Source organism: Panthera pardus, unplaced genomic scaffold, assembly GCF_024362965.1.
Source record: "Panthera pardus isolate Hobbes unplaced genomic scaffold, ASM2436296v1 HiC_scaffold_21, whole genome shotgun sequence".
In the NCBI taxonomy this organism is placed as follows: domain Eukaryota; kingdom Metazoa; phylum Chordata; class Mammalia; order Carnivora; family Felidae; genus Panthera; species Panthera pardus.
In genome coordinates, this window is record NW_026526777.1 from 61,102,095 (window position 1) to 61,130,069 (window position 27,975).

At 36.1% G+C, this 27,975-nt stretch overlaps 1 protein-coding gene across 1 annotated transcript in view; it reads left to right on the plus strand.

Annotated features, from left to right (window-relative positions):
* FMN2 (formin 2) overlaps nt 1–27,975 on the plus strand; it is a 376,950-nt gene that overhangs the window by 285,895 nt on the left and 63,080 nt on the right. The window contains exon 15 of the mRNA XM_019423300.2: nt 18,642–18,693. Within this exon, the coding sequence (XP_019278845.2) occupies nt 18,642–18,693 (52 nt within the window). The remainder of the gene's footprint in view (nt 1–18,641; nt 18,694–27,975) is intronic.

Genomic DNA, 27,975 nt, shown 5'->3' on the forward strand with positions numbered 1-27,975 from the left:
GCCTTTGGGGATGTGTCAAGTAAGAAATTGTTGCAGCTGAAGTCAGAGAGGTCTTTTCCTGCTTTCTTCTCTAGGGTTTTGGTGGTTTCCTGTCTCACATTCAGGTCCTTTATCCATTTTGAGTTTGTTTTTGTGAATGGTGTAAGAAAGTGGTCCAGTTTCATCCTGCCTGTTGCTGTCCAGTTCTCCCAACACCATTTGTTAAAGAGACTGTCTTTTTTTCCAATGGATATACTTTCCTGCTTTGTCAAAGATTAGTTGGCCATACTTTTGTGGGTCTAGTTCTGGGATTTCTATTCTATTCCATTGGTCTATGTGTCTGTTTTTGTGCCAAAACCATGTTGTCTTGATGATTACAGCTTAGTAGTAGAGGCTAAAGTCTGGGATTGTGATGCCTCCTAATTTGGTCTTCTTCAAAATTACTTGGGCTATTCAGTGTCTTTTGTGGTTCCATACAAATTTTAGGATTGCTTGTTCTAGCTTCGAGAAGAATGCTAGTGCAATGTTGATTGGGATTGCATTGAATGTGTAGATAGCTTTGGGTAGTATAGACATTTTAACAATATTTATTCTTCCAATCCATGAGCATGGAATGTTTTTCCATTTCTTTATATCTTCTTCAGTTCCCTTCATAAGCTTTCTATAGTTTTCAGCATACAGATCTTTTACATCTTTGGTTAGGTTTATTCCTAGGTATTTTATACTTCTTGGTGCAATTGTGAATGGGATCAGTTTCTTTATTTGTCTTTCTGTTGCTTCATTATTAGTGTATAAGACTGCAAATGATTTATGTACATTGATTTTGTATCCTGCAACTTTGCTGAATTCATGTATCAGTTCTAGCAGACTTTTGGTGGAGTCTACCAGATTTTCCATGTATAATATCATGTCATCTGCAAAAAGTGAAAGCTTGACTTCATCTTTGCCAATTTTGATGCCTTTGATTTCCTTTTGTTGTCTGATTGCTGATGGCTAGCACTTCCAACACTATGTTAAACAACAGCGGTGAGAGTGGGCATCCCTGTCGTGTTCCTGATCTCAGGGAGAAAGCTTTCAGTTTTTCCCCATTGAGGATGATTTTAGCTGTGGGTTTTTCATAAATGGCTTTTATGATGTTATGTTCCTTCTATCCCGACTTTCTCGAGGGTTTTTATTAAGAAAGGATGCTGAATTTTGTCAAATGCTTTTTCTGCATCGATTGACAGGATCATATGGTTCTTATCTTTTCTTTTATTAATGTGATGTATCACATTGATTGATTTGCGAGTGTTGAACCAGCCCTGCATCCCAGGAATGAATCCCACTTGATCATGGTGAATAATTATTTTTATATGCTGTTGAATTCGATTTGCTAGTATCTTATTGAGAATTTTTGCATCCATATTCATCAGGGATATTGGCCTGTAGTTCTCTTTTATTACTGGGTCTCTGTCTGGTTTAGAAATCAAAGTAATGCTGGCTTCATAGAATGAGTCTGGAAGTTTTCCTTCCCTTTCTATTTTTTGGAACAACTTGAGAATGAAAGGTATTATCTTTGCTTTATATGTCTGGTAGAATTCCCCAGGGAAGCCATCTGGTCCTGGACTCTTATTTGTTGGGAGATTTTTGATAACTGATTCAATTTCATGACTAGTTATGGGTCTGTTCAAATTTTCTATTTCTTCCTGTTTGAGTTTTAGAAGTGTGTGGGTGTTTAGGAACTTGTCCATTTCTTCCTGGTTGTCCAGTTTGTTGGCATATAATTTTTTATAGTATTCCCTGATAATTGCTTGTATTTCTGACGGATTGGTTGTAATAATTCCATTTTCATTCATGATTTTATCTATTTGGGTCATCTCCCTTTTCTTCTTGAGAAGCCTAACTAGAGGTTTATCAATTTTGTTTAGTTTTTCAAAAAACCAACTCTTGGTTTCATTGATCTGCTCTACAGTTTTTTTAGATTCTATATTGTTTATTTCTGCTCTGATCTTCATTATTTCTCTTCTTCTGCTGGGTTTGGGGTGTCTTTGCTGTTCTGCTTCTATTTCCTTTAGGTGTGCTGTTAGATTTTGTATTTGGGATTTTTCTTGTTTCTTGAGATAGGCCTGGATTGCAATGTATTTTCCTCTCAGGACTGCCTTCACTGCATCCCAAAGCATTTGGATAGTTGTATTTTCATTTTCATTTTTTTCCATATCTGAATTTCTTCTCTAATTGCCTGGTTGACCCATTCATTATTTAATAGGGTGTTCTTTAACTTCCATGCTTTTGGAGGTTTTCCAGACTTTTTCCTGTGGTTGACTTAAAGCTTCATAGCATTGTGGTCTGAAAGTATGCATGGTATGATCTCAATTCTTGTATACTTACGAAGGGCTGTTTTGTGACCCAGTACGCGATCTATCTTGGAGAATGTTCCATGTGCACTCGAGAAGAAAGTATATTCTGTTGCTTTAGGATGCAGATTTCTAAATATATCTGTCAAGTCCATCTAGTCCAATGTATCATTCAGGGCCCTTGTTTCTTTTTTTCTTTCTTTTTTTTTTTTTTTAATATATGAAATTTATTGTCAAATTGGTTTCCATACAACACCCAGTGCTCATCCCAAAAGGTGCCCTCCTCAGTACCCATCACCCACCCTCCCCTTCCTCCCACCCCCCATCAACCCTCAGTTTGAGGGCCCTTGTTTCTTTATTGACCGTGTGTCTAGATGATCTATCCATTGTTGTAAGAGGAGTATTAAAGTCCCCTGCAATTACCACATTCTTATCAATAAGTTTGCTTGTGTTTGTGAGTAATTGTTTTATATATTTGGAGGCTTCCGCATTCTGTGCATAGACATTTATAATTGTTAGCTCTTCCTGATGGATAGACCCTGTAATTATTATATAATGCCCTTCTTCCTCTTTTGTTACAGCCTTTAATTTAAATTTAGTTTGTCTGATATAAGTATGGTTACTCCAGCTTTCTTTTGACTTCCAGTAGCATGATAAATAGTTCTCTACCCCCTCACTCTCAATCTGAAGGTGTCCTCAGGTCTAAAATGAGTCTGTTGTACGTGGATGGAACTGGAGAGTGTGATGCTAAGTGAAATAAGCCATACAGAGAAAGATAGATACCATATGTTTTCACTCTTATGTGGATACTGAGAAACTTAACAGAAACCCATGGAAGAGGGGAAGGAAAAAAAAAAAAAGAGGTTAGAGTGGGAGAGAACCAAAGCATAAGAGACTCTTAAAAACTGAGAACAAACTGAGCGTTGATTTGGGGTGGGAGGGAGAGGAGGGTGGGTGATGGGTATTGAGGAGGGCACCTTTTGGGATGAGCACTGGGTGTTGTATGGAAACCAATTTGACAATAAATTTCATATATTGAAAAAAAAATAAATTACACTTTGTTTCTTCATGATAAAAAATAAAATAAAATAAAATAAAATAAAATAAAATAAAATAAAATAAAATAAAATAAAATAAATAAAATAAAATGAGTCTGTTGTAGACAGCAAATGGATGGGTCTTGTTTTTTTACCCATTCTAATACCCTATGTCTTTTGGTTGGAGCATTTAGTCCATTTACATTCAGTGTTATAGAAAGATATGGGTTTAGAGTTATTGTGATGTCTCTAGGTTTCATGCTTATAGTGATGTCTCTGGCACTTTGTCTCACAGAATCCCCCTTAGGATCTCTTGTAGGGCTGGTTTAGTGGTGATGAATTCCTTCAGTTTTTGTTTGTTTGGGAAGACCTTTATCTCTCCTTCTATTCTAAATGACAGACTTGCTGGATAAAGTATTCTTGGCTGCCTATTTGTCCTGTTCATCACATTGAAGATTTCCTGCCATTCCTTTCTGGCCTGTCAAGTTTCAGTAGATAGATCCGTCACTAGTCTTATCGGTCTCCCTTTATATATTAGAGCGTGTTTATCCCTAGCTTCTTTCAGAATTTTCTCTTTATCCTTGTATTTGCCAGTTTCACTATGATATGTTGTGCAGAAGATCGATTCAAGTTACATCTGAAGGGAGTTCTCTGTGCCTCTTGGATTTCAATGCCTTTTTCCTTCCCCAGAACAGGGAAGTTCTCAGCTATGATTTCTTCAAGTACACCTTCAGCACCTTTCTCTCTCTCTTCCTCCTCTGGAATCCCAATTATGCATATATTATTGTATTTAATTGTGTCACTTAGTTCTCTAATTCTTCCCGCATACTCCTGGATTTTTTTTATCTCTCTTTTTCTCAGCTTCCTCTTTTTCCATAATTTTATCTTCTAATTCACCTATTCTCTCCTCTGCCTCTTCAATCTGAGCTGTGGTTACCTCCATTTTATTTTGCAGTTCATTTATAGCATTTTTAGCTCCTCCTGTTTCTTAGTCTCTTGATCTCTGTAGCAATAGATTCTCTGCTCTCCTCTATTCTTTTTTCAAGCCCAGCAATTAATTTTATGACTATTATTTTAAATTCATTTTCTGTTATATTGCTTAAATCGTTTTTGATCAGTTTGTCAGCTTTCGCTACTTCATGGAGTTTCTTTTGAGGAGAATTCTCCCGTTTTGTAATTTTGGATAGTCCCTGGAGTGGTGCAGAGCTGCAGGGCTCTTCCTCTGTGCTGTCTGGAATAACTTGTGTTTGTGGACGGGGCTGCAGTCAGACCTGATGTCTGCCCCCAGCCCACTGCTGGGGCCACAGTCAGGCTGGTGTGTACCTTATCTTCCCCTCTCCCAGAGGCAGGACTCACTGTGCAGTGGTGTGGTCCCTGTCTGGGCTACTTGCACACTGCCAGGCTTGTGGTGCTGCTTCGATGGGATCTGGCATATTAGCTGGGGTCCTCTTCCGTGGGCCTCTTGCCTACGCTTGGCTCCAGAGAGTCCATTTTGCTAGTCTTCTGGTGGTTTTCTGGGTTATTTAGGCAGATGTGGGTGGAGTAAGTGATCAGCAAGAGGCGGTGAGCCCAGTGTCGTCCTACACGGCCATCTTCCCCCTCGATGTTATCTTGAATTTTTTCAATTAAAATATCTTTGAGATAATTTCGTATCAGTACATTCTTAATGAGTTTATAGTATTCCATTGGAAAAACACACCACTGACTTTCTCATTTCTTTATTCACAAACCTTCTTTCCTATAACATTTCTTTTAAAGGAGAAAAATTATAGAGAATTAATGTGTACATTTCTCATACTGCTTATGTGTACAGTATATTCCTAAATGTTGAACTTCTGGGACAAAAGCAATATTGGCCTTATTGTATTGTTTTTAATAGACTACTTTAAAAAAAGTTTTTTCATGTTTATTTATTTTGAGAGAGGGAGGGAGAGACAGAGAGAGAGAGAGAGAGAGAGAGAGAGAGAGAGAGAATGCTCATGGACACATGCATGCAGGAGGGGCAGAGAGAGGGGGAGAGAGAGAATTCCAAGCAGGCACCATGCCAGCAGCATAGTGCTGGCACATGTTATCAGCATGAACCATAGATCATGACCTGAGCCAAAACCAAGAGTTGGATGCTTTACCAACTGAGCCACCCAGGTGCCCCTGGTCTTTTCCTAGATGCCTCCTTTTCCCATTGTTCCTCCCAACCTTGCTTCTCTTTTCTAAGCATGACTAAGTCCTGTGGATTTTCTCAACATGTCAGCTTCCTTGCTTTAACCCTATCCTAGCTCAAAATAATTTCTTGCTTCTGTTTTGCTATGCCCTTCCTAAGAGGTCCATTTTTTCCTGTTACTTTCATTCTATTGTAGTATAATCACCAGGGAAACTCATAATAACCTAGAGTCTTCTGGAAAAGATTGAATTATGCTTAGTATCATGATTAAAAGGTATATGAATGCTCATTACAATTTAAATATTTAAATTATATCTAATATATTTTAAAATATGTCAAATATCTGAACTATTTTGTTAAAATATTCCCTGTTTGCCCTCAGTATTATGTCATAAACTATTAACTGCATATTTTTCATGATTAAACCTCAGCTTTCCTTCCTTAGGTCCTGGGTACTTGGATAGGATCCACTGTGAGAATCCTAAACAATTGTTATGTTCTTATAGCAGAACCCCAAATGCATTCCTTAATGGATGATACAACACTTTATAGTTTTTTGGGGTTTTGTTGAAGAAAAGTCAACTAGAAATTGAATTTATGACTACAACTTTTAAAATTGTAAACTTTTTTTTGTTAGAGCAATTCTGGTATAATAAAACCAAAGGATCTTTTTCTGTAATTACTTAGGAAATAACAACATGTTGATTCAAAGGGAAATACTCCTAACTTAATAAATTTAACCATTAAGAATTGCAAAGCTTTCTGGTTAATGTTTAAAATCTGTCAGTCTGTTAATTTTCTGCTTGACAGATCTTTTTTATATTATTTGGGCATTAGGACTGTTAGGGGCATTAGAATTAAGGGATGTCTCTGATCATCTACATCTACTCTGAAGGTGAGTAACACTTGTGAGGCATAGGTCCATGATCCGTAGATCCATAGAGAAATCATCTAACCCAGATGGCAAATGGTTTCACCTCATGTGCCAAATCTAGTAGGGTGGTAATGACTTCTTGGAGTCTTGTCTGAGGCATAATTCTTGGGTCTTTAACTGAACTCTTTAATTTTAATTTTTTCAAAAATATTTATTTATTTTTGAGAGAGAGACAGACACAGAGTGTGAGTGGGGGAGGGGCAAAGAGAGAGGGAGACACAGAATCTGAAGCAGGCTCCAGGCTCCGAGCTGTCAGCACAGAGCCCGACATGGGGCTCAAACTCACAGACTGCGAGATCATGACCTGAGCCGAAGTCAGACATTTACCTGACTGAGCCACCCAGGCACCCCTGGATTCTTTAATTTTAAAGAGTAGCTTGATTAATTAGCTTTATTGTGATTAGTGCTTATGTGATGCACCTTTTTCTATTTCTTCTTTTTACTTTTAACTTAAGTGTATATTAATATTTTAGGTGGGATTTTTTGAGAGTGCATGTAGCTAAAACTTTTCTAGTCAATTTGAAAACCCTCACATTTTAATCAAGTATTTAGGCCACTTACATTTAATATAACAATCTATATGGTTGCATTTCATTCACTGTCTTTATATTTGTCTTTTGTCTGTCATGTTGTTTTCCTTTTTATCTCTTTCCCTGCCTTCTTAAGGATTAGTTGGATATTTCATTTTATTTCTATCATTGGCTTATTAGCTTTATCTTTTTGTTTTCTCTTTTTACTGTTTTTTCTAGGGTTTACATTATACCTCTTTAATTTATCAGTGTACCTTCATATAATTTTATTCAATTTGAAATATAATCTGAGAGCTTTAAGCAGTATATTTCCATTGTCCCTCCTATTCTTTGTGTTGCTGTTGCCATATTTTTACTTTCATATCAATCATAACTGAAACAATATATTGTTTGTACTTTTACTTTTAACAGTCAATTGTCTTTCAAAGAAATGTATAAATGAAAAAATATCTCATATTCTTCCCCATATTTAGCATTTCTAGTTCTTTTCAGTCATTTGTATGCATCAAAATTTCCATCTGGTGTCATTTTCCTTCTAACTGAATAACTTCCTTTAACATTTCTTATTCTGTAGGTCTGCCAGTGCCAAACCTTTTAGCATTTGATTGCTTGACAATTTTTTTATTTGTTTGTTTATTTTATTTATTTATTTATTTATCTGTTTATTTTTCCCCATATTTGATAAATATTTTCAGTGGATATAGAATTGTAAATTAATAGGATTTTTTGTTTTTGTTTTTGTTTGTTTCTTGCCACACATCAGGATATTTTTCTCTTGTCTTCTGCTTGCATAATTTCTGATGAGAAATTTATATTAGTTTCCCATAGTTGCTATAAAACATTACCACAACTTTGTTGACTTAAAACAACACAAATTTATGTTTCTGGAGATCATAAATCCAAACAGATCTTTTGGGTTAAAATTATGGTGTCAGCAGAACTTTGGTCCTTCTGGAGACTCTAAGGTAGAATCTAGTTCCTCGTCTTTTTCAAAATTTTTTTAAAATTTTAAAATTTTTATTTATTTTTGAGAGAAATACAGAGTGAAAGCAGGGGAGGAACAGAGAGAGAAGGGGACACAGAATCCGAAGCAGGCTCCAGGCTCCAAGCTGTCAGCACAGAGCCCGACATGGGTCTTGAACTCATAAACCATGAGATCATGACCTGAGCTGAATTTGGCCACTTAACCGACTGAGCCACCCAGGCGCCCCTTCCTTGTGTTTTTAAAATTCTGGTGGTTTCCCCTATTCCTTGACTCTGGCTTTCCTTGCATCTTTAAAGTCAGGAATGTCTGGTAAAATTTTTTCATGCTGTATCGCTTTGACACTGACTTTCTTCCCTCTCTCTTCCATTTCTAAGTGCTTTGTGATTACTTTGGGCCAATCTAGATAATACAGGATGACTTTTCTCCGTATTGACATTAATTCCATCTGCAACTGCAATTCACCCTTGACATGTAACATAACATATTCATAGACTGTGAAGATTAAAATGGAAAGATTAAAATCTTTGGAAAGCCATTATTCTGCCTCGCATAAAGTCTTTAATAATTTTAATTTTTGTTCCTTGATATAAAATGTATTTTCTCCCACTTGTGGCTGTTTTAACCTTCTGTGTTTATTGTTGATTTTTAGGATTTACATATTAATGTGCATTTTTGTATATGTATATTTTTATTGCTTGTAGTCAACTGACCTCTTATATCTGGAAATTTATAGTTTTTATCAGATTTGTAAAACATTTGGCCATTACACATTTAGTTACTTTTCTGCCCTGGCTCTCTCCTTTTCTTCCACAATCCCCATTTCACATATGCTATACTATCTACTGTTGTCCCAAGGTTCTTAAGTCTTGGTTAGTTTTTCAATCTTTTCTTCTATATGCTTCAGTTGGAATAGATTCTTGTTATGATTTCAAGTTCATTGTTCTTCACTTCTGAAATATCTGATCTCATGTCATTTTCATTTTAAGTGAATTTTCATTTTTAATTCAATTGAATTTTTCATTTCAGATACTGTATTTTTCTCTCTACAAGTTCCACTTGGTTCTTTCTTTTGTATCTTTAATTATTATGTACTAGATATTTGTGTCCTCCAAAATTCATATATTGGAACTCAATGTGTTGGTATTAAGAGGTGTGGTTTTAAGAAGTGATTATGTTCATGAAGGTAGAGTCCTCATAAATAGGACTAATGCCCTTATAGGAAAAGACATGAAGGAGTTTGCTTCTTTCTCTGTTCTGCACCATGTGAAACTGCAGCAAGAAGTTGTTTGTCTGTAAACCAGTAAGAAGGCTCTCCCTGGAAACCTATTGTGTTGGCACTCTGGTCTCAGACTTCCATCCTCCAGAACTGTGACAAATGAATGTTGTTTAAGCTTCCAGTCTGTTGCAGCAGTCTGAACAGACTGATACATCCATTTTTCTCCTATGTTGATGTTTTTCTTTTAATATTTGAGCATAGTTATAATAGCTACTTTAATTTTAATGCTTTAGTTTTATTTGCTAGTTCCTCTCTTGACATTCCTGGTTCTGTTTCTATTGACTGATTTATCTTCTGGTAATTGATCACATTTTCTGATACTTGGTCTAGTAATTTTTTATTATATCCTAGGCATTGTTATGGTCATTGACTGTCTGGATTTTGTGTATTATTTTAAGGAATATCTGGCTTTGTTTCTGTGGACAATTTAAATTACTTGTGTCTCAGTTTGGCCCTTTAACGCATGTTTTTATGCTTTGCTGAGGCTAGTCTAGAGTATCCTTCACACCAGTGATAATTCAGTCCTACTACAAGGTGTGACCCTGCCCTACCTCCTCTGCACACACACTGGGGTCTCCAATAGCTGTCCTGACCCAGGTGGTCAACAACAGTTCTCCACTGTAACTCCAGATTTTGAACACCTCTAGGTCCTGAGCTCTGGGAATTATTTAGTTTATAGCTCCTGAATTCTTTCTTTGATATATAGAGCTTCACTCTATACATGTGCCACCTAATACTCAGCAAAAAACCAAAGAGATTCAATACAGTTTTGTGGCCTTCTTTTCTGTAAGGCTGTTTCCTCTCTGACTCTCAGCCCCTTAACTTTTACCTACTTCAGACTTCCCAAACTCCTAACTGTACTTCCTCAACTTAGGGAGACTGACTGACTTATTTGGGTTCTCCTTCCAGGGCCCACAGTCTGGAAATTGCCTTTAGACAGAAATCCAGGAAGATTTTAGGGTCCAGCTAGTTTGTCTACCTTCTTTCATAGATGAGAGCTTCGTGCTGCCAGTTGTCAAATATATGAAGACTATTGTTTCATATATTTTATCCAGTTTTCTGGTTGATTACAGCAGGAGGTAAGTTTGGTTCTTGTTAAGTCCAGAAGTAGACATCTCTTTCCATTGATTTAAAGTGAATAAGGTTAAAGTCTCCTTTGCCTCATTTGTTATGATATTACAGCATAAGAGGCTGAACTTGCTTCTATCTACAGCTTTTTGGACAATTATTTTTCATTATATTTCCCATCTTTTCTACATTATATCCTTCTTTCCTTGACATCCTGGACTATGAGGCATTTATGTCTTTGCACCTTTTTTCTTGATGTTTGTTGTTTAAGTGTCCTCTTTAGTTCTCTGCTTTTTCATTTGACTGATGTTTGTTCATCAATCATTTGTCATAGCTCAGCATTTTGCCTCTCTGTTTTCCTTACTAACGTCTCTCTCAATAGGTAAATGTTTCACTTAATTTTGCTCATGACTGAATTGACAGTGTGGCTCTGGGATCAGACTGTGTGCATGTGAATCCTGTCTCTTTCTCTTAGCATTTCTTATATGTTGTACAAGTTATTTAACCACTAATTTCCTTCTTGTAAAATGGGAATAATTGTAGGGCTTTTCTTATAGAGCTTTATTATTGTAGGTTATTATATGCAAAGAATTAGAGGTGCTCCATCGATTAAGCATCTGACTCTTGATTTGGACTTAGGTCATGATCTCACTTCATGGATTCAAGCCCCCTGTCAGTGTGGAGCCTGCTTGAGATTCTGTCTCTTCCTCTCTCTACCCCTCTGTCTCTACCTCTGTCTCCCCCCCTCACGTGCACTCTCTCTCAAATAAATAAACTTTAAAAAAATACTTAGAATAGTAATGCCATTATCTGTATTAACATTCCCATTGAACTATCTCTGTAATGTTTATATGCATGATTATTAATGGGTCTGTCTCCTCGTCTAACATTTTCTTAATAGTTGTCCACCTATTAGCCCCTAACAAAGTGTCCAAAATGTATCTGTTGCTCAAAGTTTGGTTGAAATATTGTAACATTAAATCATGTGACTTTTGTTTCTAAGATTGGAATGCCCTAGCCTTCCTATGGTAATTCATAATTTGTGCATTGTGTTGGCAAGTAAAGTTCGGAGGAAGAGAAAATACATAAAGATTTTCTGGTTTTCACCTTTTTAGTTTAAGTGGTTTTGTGTCTTGTATTTTGAATTTACAAATTAGAATTAATTGGTATTGCAGTTAATATGGAAAGCTCAGTCTTGAGACATGCATTTGCATATTTTTAGTTAAAGGCTCATAGAAATTTTTGTGTTATCTGAAGGATCCTAATTTAAGTTCAGCTTGTAATTAGTAAAAAGGTATGCTTGATTCATCCTCTTCAGGGTATTTGCTACTTGAAAAAGAAAAAAAAGAGAATTTGCCCCAGATGTGTCTTTTTTTAATGCTGATTACTGAAAGCTTATGAGAGATTTACTTAGAATATAGGTAGAATGCTATGTTGGCTTTGTCTATAATTTTATTTTTGAAATTAGGTGGTATAAGCAATGTTTCCGTTGGAAGTCAATAACTCTTTTTATACTGTATTGTTCACAGAATGTGAAACTCATACATGAACATTATGTTTTCCCATGTCGTTTTCACTTTGGGTTTAAAAAGAAGATTTAGAAAGGAATTTCACTAAGGACCACTTCAATAACTACATGAGACTGGGTGATAATAGCACACGGCTTTCTTATATTTTAGGTTTGGCTAGAAGCCACATATATCAAATTTTTGAACTATACATCATTTACTATAGTGTGTTTGTTTCTTGAATTTTTACAGCAATCACCTATTCATTATATTTATACACTCATATTTCTAGGGACACAAATGGTATGTATTTTTATGCACAAAGTAGGAATAACCCTCACTATTAACTCAAAGTTGGCTGTGAATTATTGCAAAGGCCAAGTTGTAACTTTATACTCTGTAGATATTTGCTTTCTTCCTCTCAGGAGTATTCCACAGCATTTGTTTTATTATCCTAAGAACAATTTGCAACATCAAGGAAGGAAGGCATTGAGAGTTCGTTATTTCCTTTGCTATCTGAGGAAAGAAGTTCTGATATTCATTCACTGTCTGACCTATATAAGCTGCCTAAATCTACTTGACTTTCAGCTCATTGTCAAAAGGATCAGTGTCTCAAAAATCTCAAAACCAAAGTAATATATTTACAATTAAATGACAACTTTAAATGACTCAAAAGAAAGGCACTGCATCTGTCTAAAAAATAACCCATACTGGCTGCACTTAAAAGCATCTGAAATGCACATTCATAGCTAATTATAAACAAAAACTAGTTAACACTTTAAATAAAAGGAAAAATAGCAAAAAGATTTAGAGCCTAGACAAGCAGATGAAAGGGTTCTAAGTTGCCTTCCATCTGATATTACTCAAATGCAACTCTGTCTCCAATTACCTGGGAATATGTGGTATTCCCTCATGAAAGCTCCAGATCAGAAAGGGCGTCCGTTCCGTGCCTCTGCTTACTCAGAGTCATTTGGAACAAGTTCAGCAGAAATATTTAACATTGCAAAAGAGTCTGGAGCCAGACAAGTGACTACAGACACTAATCACTGGGTCAAAATAGTAACTTAGTAGGACAACAAACACCAGAAAATATTTGTGGAGGCAGAGATTTGGGGGAGGAAGTATTAATGCTGTTGGAGAAGAGATCACTGAATGCCAAAGTGCTCAAACAGAATCATTGAAACATTTTTTTTTAAGTAGTTTCATGTTTAGGGACATAGGAATGTCCATGCCAATGGTCTCTGGCAGAATTGGACCTGAAAGGTAATCTTATGCCCTAGCCTTAAAATAAATAAGGAGGGGGGAGGTGAAACTAACCAACTAAATAAATAAAGACTGCCTCCTAAAAAGTTCAGTGTTTCTTTTATTACATGGTTTTAACCACAAGCTTTGTCTGCCTCAAATTACAAATTTCTAGCTTTTGAGATTTGGGGGGGCAAGGGGAAACCATCACTATAATAGTTGCAATAGTTTTCTGACTATCTAATACCAAGTTTGCCCCTGAAGTGCACAGTTGATTGATCAGCTCATATAAGGTCCATTTATTTCTACATGTTTCGATTTTAGGTCTGTGAGTTACTAATATTCTCTGGAGATTGTGTCAGTACAAACCACTTTTTATTTTGCCTTCTTTCTTGAACTGCATTGTACTTTTTCTTCCTTCTAGTATCAGTACAGGATTGATTGTTTTATTTCACCATTCTGATTTTCTTCTCCCCACTTTAAACTGTTCCCAGTACATCCAGTCTCAGAACATTTTCTTGGCTGTGGAACCCAGACATCAAGATAGGAATGGTTACCCGTAGTATGTTAGAGTAAAACATGTATGCTTTAGAGGAATATTGCAAACTTTGAAAATATCTTATCTTTTGGATTTCTGTAGTTTTTCCCTAAATTTACAAAAGGTACTGTTTTCCCCCATACAGCAATTTTATTTACTACTGTACCTCCACAAAAAGGACGGAGAAACTGTTAGCCTCTGCTTATACTCTAAGTATTAGGAGCCTGTGAAAACAACAACACATACAAATTAAGTAGAAATTAAAAAACAAGAAAAGATATTAAATATAGAGTTATTTTTTGTTTTTTGTAAAAGTGTTTGAGCCTCCTGTGATATGTCTTGGCCCATAACTTTATATTGTTATAAGGAGGCACTCTTATTTTAGCAATATATAAGCCTCATTCTGAATCTGGGTTCTATGTAGAAGGATTAAGAAGATATTTGGTGCTCCTCCAATGGAGAAATTTTTACATTTTGAAAGTAACATATCCCAGTTCTTTTTTTTATATAGTCACGGTAATGTGGAGAGGAAAAGAAAGACAGAAAAATTATTACCTATGCAGCAGGTGGTTTACGCATTATTTTATGCATAATAAGGAAATTATTACCCTGTTATAATGATAAAGAAAAGTTACTAAACCCATGTGATTAGTAAGGTTATTAAAGTCTAACACAACTTAGTGGCTGGTATAGAATTCATGCATAGGTCTGCCTGATTCTGAATGTCATGTCCTAAACCGAAACACTGACCCTGATGAGATATGAAAATGAGTTTGAGTGGTAAGAACCTTGCCAAGGAACTGTAACTCTTTCATGCACCATGTGGGAGAGGGCATGTCCTAGGGATCTGAGGCCAAGGGTGCCCTGGGTTGGTGGTGTCCATTAGGAGTCACGCCAATTCCTCCATCAAAGGTGGTCAAGGCTTCCTGGCAATAGAGGTGCAGGGAGCCTCAGGTGATTGGATGACAATATGAAGGTCACTCTAAACCAAGCCATGGACCTGTTTGCCTATTTTAATGCTTTTTTTAAACTTTTCTGTAGTTACCATTATCATGAATGACTAGAAGGCCACCATTCTCATTTGACATATGAAAAAAAGAAATAAGCTATTTGCTATAAAGAATGGGAAAATTTGGGGTCCCTGAGTGGCTCAGTCGGTTGAGCATCTGACTTCGGCTCAGGTCATGATCTCACAGTTCATGAATTTGAGCCCCGCGTCGGGCTCTGTGCTGACAGCTCAGAACCTGGAGACTGCTTCGAATTCTGTGTCTCCCTTTCTGTCTGCCCCTCCCAGATCATGCACACTCTCTTTCACTCTCAAAACCAATTGTTTTTTAAAGTTAAAAACAAAGAATTGGAAACTTAGTCATCCTTTAAATAGAAAACTGGAACCTTTTATAACTCTTATCAAGAAAAATTTGCATACTTAATTGATAATTGACACTATGTTGTAATGTATATTACAACATTGTAATATACATTGTAATGTATACAATGTATATTGTAAATGTATAGGAAACTGGTGCTAAAACTAACACTGGCATTCAAAACTAGTCACAAAGCCATCAGTGCCATTAGAAATGAACTAAAAACAGTATTTATATTTTTGAAAATATAGCTCAGGGAATGAAATAATTAGCAATAAGATGTTGAAATGGTTTATAGAAAATAATCTTATTTCTATGTCACCTTCAGCTTTTACTAGAAAAGTTTTTTATATAACACAGATGGCCACTGCCTGTCAGAAGCTTCTACTCAGATGGAAAAACACAGTCTTTAGGATTTCGGTCCCTGGATGGGACTAGCTTGAATACCTCCTACATGAATGGCAGTGTTATTCTTATTTTGCTGCTAAAAGATATCCTAATTTTCTCTAACTTAATTACATTTTATTTTACTTTGGTAGATTTCATACTCATTAACTAAAGAAACAGAATCCTGCATGTGTCACTAAGTTAACATCGTAAGTGTGTTTCAAAGAATCACAACAGCAAAATGTTGATGGAGTGTTTATACGAGCAGCTTGTTGGAAAATGGTGTTTCACTGTTCCCAGAAAACTGAATTACACCCCAACTTTTCAGAAAGTTTTTGTTTCTAAGATTGCCATACAAAGGAAAATCTGTCTAGTTCACTGAATTGTTGACTCTACATCAAGAGTTGAAATGTGTACTCTAATGCACTTGCTTTGATCTCTCATTTGACTGTTTATCAAAGCTGATTACACTCTGAATACACAAATCCTCTTAGCTTCAAAATCATGTAAAGATAATGGATAATAGAGCATTTTTAAGTATTCTCCTCTCTTCCAATTTGGTTTTATGATTGTAATACAGCTATTAGGTTTGGGAGGAGGGTCTGTTTTTATGTTTAGTTCCCTTGGTAAGATCCAATCTTTTGCCACATTGAATTAGAGTTTTTTTTTGTTTTTTTTTTTTTTAAGCCAAACTTGCTCATGCAGTGAAGCAAGAACTGTTTTAGTACACATCAAAAGGAATCATTATGAACATATGAAACTCACTTCACTCTACTCACCACAATTTAGGGCCTTATACTTTTTTGAAAAGCTGGAACTATGTGCTTTCTTTATCTTCATATAAGTTGAAACCTAATAAAATAGCTTTTGATGTATTCAATTAAAGATAATTATATATCACCTTACAAATTTCAAGAGCTTAAAATCCAACATTTTCAAAGAACATTTATTTAGTCCCTGCTAATTATTGGAGGCACTATGTTAAATATTTTATATATGTCAACAGATTAATCTGTTTGCCTAAGATTACGTAGCTAATTTTAATGGTAGAATCAGGAATAGAACACAGATCTCTAGCACTCATTCCAGCCTGTTTTATATTTCATAAGAAGTTTACTTGATCCTTCTAACAGAATCCAGAAATTTTCTTCCAACCTCAATCTTAATCTCTGTATTTTTTTAAAAAAGGAAAAAAATGGGGCGCCTGGGTGGTGCCGTCGGTTAAGCGTCCGACTTCAGCCAGGTCACGATCTCGCGGTCCGTGAGTTCGAGCCCCGCATCAGGCTCTGGGCTGATGGCTCGGAGCCTGGAGCCTGTTTCCGATTCTGTGTCTCCCTCTCTCTCTGCCCCTCCCCCGTTCATGCTCTGTCTCTCTCTGTCCCAAAAATAAATAAAAAAACGTTGAAAAAAAAATTAAAAAAAAAAAAGGAAAAAAATATATACATATGAGGGCAATTGGAAGAATGTCCTTTCTGAAAATGGCACGCATTGTGCTACTTTTTTGTTTTCCCTTATACACTATATTGTTCTAGAATGGCTTCTTGAAGCACACTGTTTTTAAGCTAGGCAGCCCAGAGCACATTTTATAAGACAATGTATTCATGTTGGAGCCTTTTCAAAGTAAAATCATGGAGCATGTATTCTACTTTTTAATATGGCTAACAATTGACCTGTAAGTTCATGTAAACAATCTAAAGTACAAAAATGTAAAGGAGAAAACAATGCTCTCTGCTGCCAGGTCAAATGATCCCTGCTAAATTCGACAGTCTTGGCCAAGAGTGGCAGCATGCCCCTGAATTATGGCTTTAAAGATACTGTACAGACCTTTGAACAAACACTATCTTGAGGTTGTAAAACATTAACCAGCCCAAGCTGGATTATTGTGTTTTAAGTAGTGATAGAGACACTTTGACAATTCTCAAGTGACCATGGGTTTGATTTCATGCACAGTTCCAATTTTTTATAATCAACTCGCCCTCCTCCACTTTTCTCCTCATTTCTCCAGATGGTCACAAGTGTGACCCAAAAGACAACTTCTTTCACTAGTTCTAGGGGGTTTTTTTAACTGATTTTTTTTTAACTTTTTGTCCTGTCGCTTAGTGATTTTCAAAGTGTGTGTGACAACCATTAGTGATGCATGAAATCAACTTAGTGGGTCACAACTACACTTTGAAACTACACTACACTACACTAAACTGCACTATTCTAGTAGAATAGTCTAAAAATATTAGCATTACATGAAGAGTATTTTTTATTTTTTTTATTTTTTACTTTAAAAAAAAATTTTTTTTTTAACATTTATTTACTTTTGAGACAGAGAGAGACAGAGCATGAACGGGGGAGGGGCAGAGAGAGAGGGAGACACAGAATCTGAAACAGGCTCCAGGCTCTGAGCTGTCAGCACAGAGCCCGACGCGGGGCTCGAACTCACGGTCCGCGAGATCATGACCTGAGCCGAAGTCGGACGCTTAACCGACCGAGCCACCCAGGTGCCCCGAAGAGTATTTTTTAAACTTTAGGTTCAGTGTGTGTGCGTGTGCGTGTATGTAGAGTAATACATAATGCTTGCTGGTCGAAAAATGTAAAAGTCACTGCCACACATGTTTTATGTAATGACGTTCCTATGTTTTTTTAAAATAATTTCAAATAATGATATAATCACCTTCTCAAATTTGATCTTTGGGTTTGTCAGTCTACCATTTGTGTTTAGACAAAAATGCTAGCAAATAAATGAGTACACTATTGCCTCCCTACTTTCAATAGTAGAACATATTAGTATCTCATCCTGTACTTCTGTAGAAATAATCTGTGTATCTGTTCATTTGTGGTCTGGTATGGAGAGCACTAGTCAAGAAGGTCACAACCGTTTCTATTTAGTTTCTTGACTTGGTTTTTCTACCTTTGCTTGAGAGAATTATTTTCAAGTAATTATTGGCATTAAAATCCTAATTTAAACAAATTAATGTGACAAACACATTTAATGTGATTATGAAATTAGCCACTGTTTTGTTTTCTCAGGTTAATGTGACTGACTTAAAGAAATTAACTTAGAAAAAAGGGAATTATTTAGAATTTAAAAATTTTAATTTACATATATTTATGTGTTGATACATAGGTAAAGAAAATTAAATGTAATCTACTTAATCATATTAATAGATTTAAAATAAACTTTCAGGAATATATTAGAATTAACAATTAGTAATGAATTAAAATATATTTCATATTATTTGGATGGTATTTTGCTTAAGATAGTGTAACTATCATTTATCTCATTTCTTTTTCTATTTTTGCATGTGCAGCTAAAATTGACCAAGAGGCAGAGGAGAATTCACTGACAGAGACTCATAAATGGTGAGAAATTACTTCCTTTGATATAAAAATTTCTTTTCAGAATAAGTTTATTAAATACTTAGTATGGTTTTATCTCAAGGAACCAATTATTAGCTCAGTTTTTATTTTCAAGCATAAAAGAAAAAGAAAGTAATAGTTTACCTGAATATGATTGAATTTCAGAGTTTTATTTTTTGGACTCTAGTTTCTGTATGAATCTGTTAAGTATCAAATTATTGTGAATAGCTTAGCACTTTCTTTGAATGAGATTTAGGACTGTGGAAGTACAAGAGAAAGGAAGATAGCAGGAACCTGTTTCAAGAAAAAAGGTAAGAGTTGATTATAGGAAACTATTGAGTTTCCACATTAAAAAGTACAGCCTTAGTAGGAAGTTGGGAACTTTCTGTGCATAAACTTTTACTTTCAGAATGGAGATTTCAGAATCATGAGTGAGTAAGCATAGAAAAGTAGCTCACAAATATCTTGGCTTTTCTGCCTCGATTTTCCCCTTTTCTCTTTTCTCTCTGTATTAGTGAGTGTTTTCCAGAAAACAGACAGGGGTGTGTGTGTGTGTGTGTGTGTGTGTGTGTGTGTGTGCGTGTGTGCGTGAATGTGTGTGCAGGGAGAGAGAGAGAGAGAGAGAGATTAAGGAATTGGCTCATAACAAAGTGGTAATTACTGGTAGTAGTTAATGTTATAACCTTGAGTCTGAGAGCATTCTGGAGACAGAATTCTAGAATGTCTTCGTACTAGGGTAGCCACTTTTCTAAAGACCTTGGACTGATTGAATTAGGCCCATCCACAGTATGGAGGATAACCTGCTTTCTCCAAGTCTACTGATTTAAATGTTAATCACATCTTTTTTTTTTATTTTTTAGTGTTTGTTTATTTTTGAGGGAGAGAGAGAGCGAGCGCAGGAGAGGGGCAGAGAGAGAGAGGGAGACAGAATCTGGAGCAGACTCTGAGCTGTCAGCACAGAGCCCAATGTGGGCCTCGAACTCACAAACCACGAGATCATGACCTGAGACAAAATCAGATGCTTAACCAACTGAGCCACCCAGGTGCCACTAAATGTTATTCACATCTTAAAAGTACAGTAAAACCTTTGTTTGTGAACATAATTCATTCCAGAAACATGCTTGTAATCCAAAGCACTTGTATATCAAAACAAATTTCCCCATAAGAAATAATGGAAACTCAGATGATTCATTCCACAACCCAAAAATATTCATATGAAAATTAATAAATCTACCAGTGACTACTTTGAAATTATCTGTCAATAATTACTTTGAATATAAAAGGACTAAACACTCTAATCAAAAGACATAGGGTGACAGAATGGTAAAAAAGCAAGACCCATTTCAGACCTAAAGACAGATTGAAAATGAAGGGGTAAAAAAGTACTTATCATGCAAATAGAAGTGAAAAGAAAGCCAGGATAGCAATACTTCTACTGGACAAAATAGACTTTAAAACAAAGACTGTAACAGGAGAGAAAAGAAGGACAATATGTAATAATAAAGGGGAAAATAATAACAATTGTAAATATGTATGCACCCAACATGATAGCACCCAAATAACATAAAGCAACCAATGACAAACATAAAGGAAGTAATTGATAGTAGTTCAATAATAGTAGAGGACATTAACACCCCAGTTACGACAATGGACATATCACTCAAACAGAAAATCAGTAAGGAAACAGTGGCTTTGAAAGACATCTTGGACCAACTGGATCTAACAGATATATTCAGAATATTCCATCCTAAAACTGCAGAATATGCATTCTTTTCAAGTGCACATGGAACATTCTCCAGAATAGATCACATATTAGGTCACAAAACAAGTCTCCACAAATTCAAAAACATTGAAGTCATAAACTGCATATTTTCTGACCGTAACAATATGAAAGTAGAAATGAACCACAAGAAAAAATCTGGAAAAACCACAAATACATGGAGGTTAAATAACATGCTACTAAACAATGAATGGGTCATCCAGGAAATAAAAGAAAAAATTAAAAAGTACATGAAAACAAATGAACATGAATACACAATGGGGCAAAAGCTGGTCTAAGAGGTAAGTTTAGAGCAATACATGCCCACTTGAAGAAGCAAGAAAAATATCAAACAACCTAATCTTACATCTAAAGGAGCTAAAAAAGAGCAAACAAAACCCAAACCAGTAGAAAGAAGGAAATAGTGGTGATTAGAGTAGAAATAAATTAAAAGAAAGTAAAACAACAACAACAACAATAGAACAGCTCAATGAAATCAGGAGCTTGTTCTTGGAAAAGATAAAATTTATAAACCTTTAGCAGACTCATCAACAGAAACAGAAAGGGGGGGATTTGAAACAACAAAATCAGAAATTAAAGGAGAAATAACAACTGATACCATAGAAATACAAAGAATTGTAAGAGAGTGTTACTAAAAATTATATGCCAACAAATTGGACAAACTAGAAGAAATGGATAAATTCCAGAAACATATAAACTACCAAAACTGAAGCAGGAAGAAGTAGAAAATGTGAACAGACTAATTAGCAGCAACAAAATTGAATCAATAATCAAAAAACTTTCAATGAACAAAAGTTCAGGACCAGATGACTTCACAGGTGAATTCTACCAAACATCAACCAAACATTTAAAGGAGAGTTAATACCTATTCTTCTCAAACCATTTCAAAAATTGAAGAGGAAGGAAAGCATCCAAGGTCATTCTATGAGGCCAGCATTACCCTTATGCCAAAACTAGATAAAGACACAAGAAAAGACAATTAGAGACCCATATGTCTGATGAACCTAGATGCAAAAATCCTCAATAAAATTTTAACAAAAATAAAAGGATTGTTGAATCACCATAGTGCACACCAGGAACTAACATAACATTGTATACCAACTATACTGGAATTAAAAAAAAGTCAAGGCCTTAAATTATGACAAACAAATTTCAGTTAGATGCATGGAAGAAAAACTGCCTAATGACCAAATTGTTAGTCAAAGAGCCATCTTTTATAATTAAACAATTCTGAAATTCGAAAATAAAAATAATCATATGAAACATTTCTCAAAGAAATAAAGATTTTTGTAGCAGTCTTACGTGACCAGGTCAGCAATTAATAGTAATTCTATTCAGGAAGGCAGTGTAACCCAGGCCTGATGACCTTGGAGACGAAATCCTGCCTTTCATGTGTTAGCTCTGTGATTTCAGGCCAATACTATAACCCCAGGATAACAGTACCCACTCTGTAGGTGAGAATTAAGTTAGTTAATATTTGCCAGATGCTAAGATTTTAGCAAATGATCAGATGTTAATTGCTATATTGTATTCACATTATTATCTTAATTAGAGATTAGAAAAAGTTTGGTGGTAGTAATAGAAACAGACAGATTTCAGACTTAGGCCATATATTTATTTGTTTGATTCACTGTCTCCATTGGATCAGACACTGGGCAGCTTCGCATGGTCATGGAGCAAGATTTTGGTATCACATGTGTCTCTGCGCTTGTTCCATCCTTCTGGCACTGTGACTTCAAGGATTTACCGTAACTTTACATCTTTGTCCTTACCTGAAATAAGAGAAATAATATGTAGATAAGTGGGTAAGTGGGTGGAGATATTTCAAAATAATTAAATGAGTTATGTATAGAGCCCCTGCCTCATGTAGATTTTTTTTAAATTTTTTTTAATGTTTATTTATTTTTGAAAGAGGGAGAGACAGAGCGTGAACAGGAGAGGAGTAGAGAGATAGGGAGACCGAATCAGAAGCAGGCCCCAGGTTTTGAGCTGTCAGCACAGAGCCCGACGCGGGGCTTGAACTCACAAGCCATGAGATCATGAACTGAGCCAAAGTCGGACGCTTAACCGACTGAGCCACCCAGGTGCCCCTGATATAGATTTTTTAAATCCTCTTGTATTTAACAAAATTCTTGAGCTTAGGAGACTGACTTCTAGAATGAACTCTCTTCCCAACAAACAAACATTTAACTGGAGAAAATTATGTAAAACAATCATTTGGCATTATTAGCAAATGTTCTAAGGGCACCCAGCAAATGGAGAATCATTCATTCGAAACAGTCTACTAGATCTGTGACATTTGAGCCACACATCAATTATATCTTATGGAAACTACTCTCGAAGCTCTAACCCAGGCAGGTGCCCTCTCCCTCGCTCCCACTCTGTTATTTCACCCTTTATCAGCAGACTGCCAGCACTACTCATCCCACCAGCTGCAGCTTACTACAGAAGTTCTATCCTAGACTATGGTGTCGAGACAAGGGGGCTCCCTTCCTCAACCCAGGCCCCTTTTGCAGGGTATAAGCTCTCCCCCAGCAGTGGCAGATTAAGAATATTGGGCCCCCAATTTTTTGTCCCAGCTTATTATTCGGGTAAGGGTTCTGCATACACCAAGAAGTGCAAGCCAAGGAGACTAGGGGCTATCCAGTTCCTGCTTGGAGAGCAAAAGTCTCACTTTGGGACAAGTGGGCCACTGCCCCACCTCTAGTTTTAGCTCTTGTGCAGAGACACTGACATCCTACCCAGAGGTCTGCAGGTCTGTCTGAGAGGACTTACCTTTTTTTGGAACAGAGGAGAATTCCATGCCTAAATGTTTGTTGAAAACAATGGAGGTCTTAGTGTAAAGCTGTTAAGAGGGCACTCACAGCTCCAGGATTCAAGGAGCAAAATGGTCAAGCAATCAGAAGTTCAACAGAAAGAACCAGAAGAGAAGTATTCTTCTGGGATCACAGTCTACCCTAGGGTTTGGAAAGGCTGTGCATAAGTTTACTAGGCTGCACTTACTCATGAGGCATCAGACCAGGATGTGGAGCAGACTTGGAAACATTCCCCAGGATGCATACAGATCCATCAGCAAATGATATAAGCCTGCCTGGCACTAAGAGCTTCAGCACAATCTCTGACCAGTCATTTGCTGAACAATAGCTATTCTAACCCAGGGGCAGCTTTTAGGATGCTATGTTTAAAATAAAATCACACATATGCCTGGCAATCTGGAAGTACACCAGCCTCAGCTGAGTTCACTGCTTTTCCTAGAACTGTGTATATGAATAGGCAGAAGCATTTCTTCCTGATGTGATGAAGGGGTTTCAATTAAGCCAAGCTGGCTGGCTCCTCTCCCACAGCTGAGGGAATGGTGGATTTGACCCAGATTCTGGAGTCTTGGGTCTCCTTCCCAGCTATGAGGCTTTGACCATTTTGTAAACCACCCCATTCCCACCTCTGGCAGTAATCACCAAATGCTCTTTCTACCAGTGTAAACTTCTTGGGAACCCAAGGCCTCAGGTGTTTACAGTTTCTCTTTGTGCTTGAATTGGCCAGAAACCCCTCCATCTAACCCACCCCCACTTCACACACACACACACACACACGCGCGCGCGCACACACACACACACACACACACACACACACACACTTTAAGGTGAAATGCCAACTCTTCTCACTCTCTGATCTCTGTGAGTTGCCTCAGCAAGGCCCCTAGAGGAGAGCCACAAATGTGTATTTGGACAGATAGCTTCTCAGTCTCCCATTTCTCCCATTACCCCTTTATTTTCTGTTTATTATAGGTTATTATTATGTTCTATGTGTCATATTATTAAGCCGGATGTAATCCATTTTGGAGGTAAGATGATATATAAACACACTGATCCTACTTGGTCTACCTATTTAAATCCCAGCAAGGCTGAACTTCTTCATTTCCCTGAACTTGAGGCAGCAAAGACACAGGTTGTACGAATATATTGAACGCATCTTAATCAAAGGAATTTTCTTGTGAGGTCCTGTTTTTATCTCAGTGTTGCTGTTACAACTCAAGACGTTTGAGTTTTACTTTGTACCCTATCATAAGCGGCCCAGTGACAAATGTATGTGCTTTCCTTTTCAGAACTAGTTGAGAGTCATTTGCAGGTAATTGTGACAGCTGGGTCACACTATAAATGTCTCACAGAACATAGCGTGATGGAACCCTTCTGTTTCTCAAAGTTTTTGAGGTAATTTAGCATTCCATGCTCCCACCACAGTTGCTAAGAAAGAAGGCAAGCCAGTTCGGTGGACAGGGCCCAGACAGCTCTACCTTCGAATTGCAACTGGAAAAACCACAGAGTGGTTGGGGCTTAGCTTCCTTGTTTGTAAAAGGCATATCACCTCATCCCTTCTTCTATCTTCCAAGGCTGTAGGGACAGAATACCTTGCTTGTTTTTTGCAGTCTAAAAAATTTCCTCAAATGAGGCGAGTAAGAGGCCTTTACTAGAAAAGTATATTCATGAAAATGTTTTGTAAATTACACAAACTCAAGTTATCAGCATGCTTTGAAAGGAATTATATACTAATTCATCTCTATATTTGAGTGCTTACAAAGAAAAAAAAGTCTTGGCTTTTAGTTTAAAATGGATAAGTGAACTTTTATCAAGATACTAATTAGAATTTTTTTCTGGATAAGTGAACTTTTATCAAGATACTAATTAGTATGTTTTTCTATAGTGGAATATTATGGATTTTTTAGGTCATTTTATGATTTCCTAACTAAATAAAAATATTCAAAAGAAACAATGGTTATATATTTTTGAAGAAAATCAGATTTTTTTTTTCATGTTCCATTTGCTAGCGTGATAGTTTTATATGCTAATTTTGTCTGTTTGCCACACATTTTTACTATTAATCTGAGAAGTGGGACTTTATGTTCCTATTTCACATGAACACAAATGTATAGTTTTTGGATAGTGAATAGTTTAACTGAACTCTTCAGTTCTCCCAGAAAGTGAGACAACTGAGCAGATGATCTTGAACCTTACCCAAAACCCAGATACAAATCGGATGAACATATTCTCATCTTCAGATGGTTTCCCTGGGCAAGCCAAGCTATCATATTGTATTACAAGATGGATTTCAGCAGACTCTTGTTAAGGTTGCTTGCATACACACAGTATGTGTTTATTTCAGCTTCTGCTTTTATTTTATTTTTAATTAACATAAGTGGCTTTCTTTAATTGTGGAAAAAATATCACCAGACCAAATATGTTGTTTTTATTTTCCCACAGAATTACTCAGTGTCTGTCTCAGCTCATTAGCAGGGAATGTAGAGATTCTGAATTTGTCTAATAAGTGGCCATGCCTTCATATTTCTATTTAAAGAATAATGAGAGTTGGAATTATAAAATTGGCTTCTGATACTCAGAGATACTTATTTTTAAATTGTGGCTAACTTCAAATTTTTCTTAGATTTCTTCTATTAATTCCACTGGTAAAATACGTATTTTGTGGTGAAACTGGCTTTTGAAATAGAAAAAGAGCAGATTTTTGAAGCGGTTTGTTTCAGCTATCAGTTCCTTTAGTTTCACTAAATTTATTATTCTGGCATCAATAAGCAGATGGAAATGACTAAAAGTAAAATCTGAATTATAACTATTACATTAGGTAATTAATCTTTGTCAGTTAATTTACATGATGTTCTAGATAAAGGAAACCAAGCTGAGAAAGGCATAATTAACTTGTGGCACCTTTTATGAATAATGGAAAACTAAGTAATTTGTTTGCACCATTTCTTCATTTTAAAAGAACTATTTCACTATTCCAGGAAGTTTGTCATTTTTCTTACATTCATTTCAAGATGTTTGTCTTTTCCAACAGGACATATATCCTACTGAAATTTTTTGTAAAGCTCTGTTTTCAAAATTGTTTCAGAATGAAAGTCTCCCTCCCTCCCCCCATGAGCTAAAGACAAGAGAAAGAGTAGAATGTAGCTAATCTTATCATAAGTGAGACAACAGTAAATTTGTTAAGTAGAGAAGCAATGTTTACAATCATACTTACAGAATTAGTAAATTAATGTGCTTTATTTGGTATTATGATGTGATGAAGAATGATTGTATAGTTTTAACACACACTTCATGTACCTCATACTACCAATCTTTTTTTTTTTTTAACTTTTAAATAGAATACACTAGTTCTCCTCCATCCCCCATTATATATAAATAAAAACAAAGGAAATTGCAAACAACCAGTGATAAAAGGTGAGAAACAGTAGGGGAAGAAAGCACATTTGTGAAAGAATTTAAAATCACACGTTTAAAAAAATAAATACTATTTCTGCGTGTAATATTGCTTGAGTGGTATTTTACCAAAGCCAAGATTGCATAACAAATGAGTTGAAATGGAAAATTAATCTTTCGTGCAAAATAAAGACAAAATGAAGGAAAGAAAGAAAAGGAATGTTGGTTCCAATTGTTTCATATAGTATGTAACTGTTCATTTGTCATGGGAGAGAAAATATTTAATCAGTCCTGAAATGATGCACACATACTTTATCATGTTTAGTGACTTTTAGAGTGTCAGTTTGTAAAGTGTTTATCCAAGGAATGGACTTCTGGCACATGGATAAAATGAAAAGTGAAATGTTTAGTTCATAATAGGCATATTTTCCAGAATCTTTCTGAGTAACTATCCGGAGATGAATAGAAAGACTACAGGTCTGTGTTTATCTGGCTTATGCTGGCAGACCAGGCAGGCTCCAGCCTGGTATTAAAACTGAAGTGACATGGAATGTCTTTGCAAAAACCGCAAACAATTACATCATTCTCTTAACAATATTGATAAAGTAAAACAAAGTTGGAGTTTGTTATTTTCCAATTTGAATTTCTCAGTTAACTGCTTCAAATCCTGCCAGAAGGTTTACCATTTGGAGGCCCACGGGAGGAAGATTCCTAGGATCAGTGGTGAGAAGCTGTGTTCCATACCTTTCACATTCAGGCCAGGTGGCAAAGTTTAGGTATGGCACTTTTCTTTGTACAAAGGGATTTTCTTCTGTGGCTGCATTATTTAAATTTTTATAAAATCCACCGATTTTCAATAATGCGGGAGCCTGTGACACCTGGTACAGATTTGCTGACCTTTGTCACTTATAAAAAATATTCTGAGGTATTGGTCTCTCCTGAAGGTTTTTGTTAGCTTTTGTGTGTTCTGGATAGAAGGATTTTAGGAACTTCTCCCTCAGAGTTTGTTATGTTTCTTTTCAACTTTGGTTGCTAATTGTGAAGGGAAAAAAATACGTCACAGAAGTACTGCCCTTTTGTAGAGTTTTGTTTTCAAAATAGAAACTCTTCCATGTTGTGTAGAGTTGAAAAGATCTTCTCTATTCCAATGTTCAAAAATATGTTTGGGCCTTGTATAGACTAAAGTTTTTCCAGGAGCTACCTTCTCTAACTTGATAGAAGTTAAAACTCCTAAAGTTTTATCCTCTCTAACCAAGAAGAAGACTAACGAAATCACCACAGTATCATTGGGGATTGGGA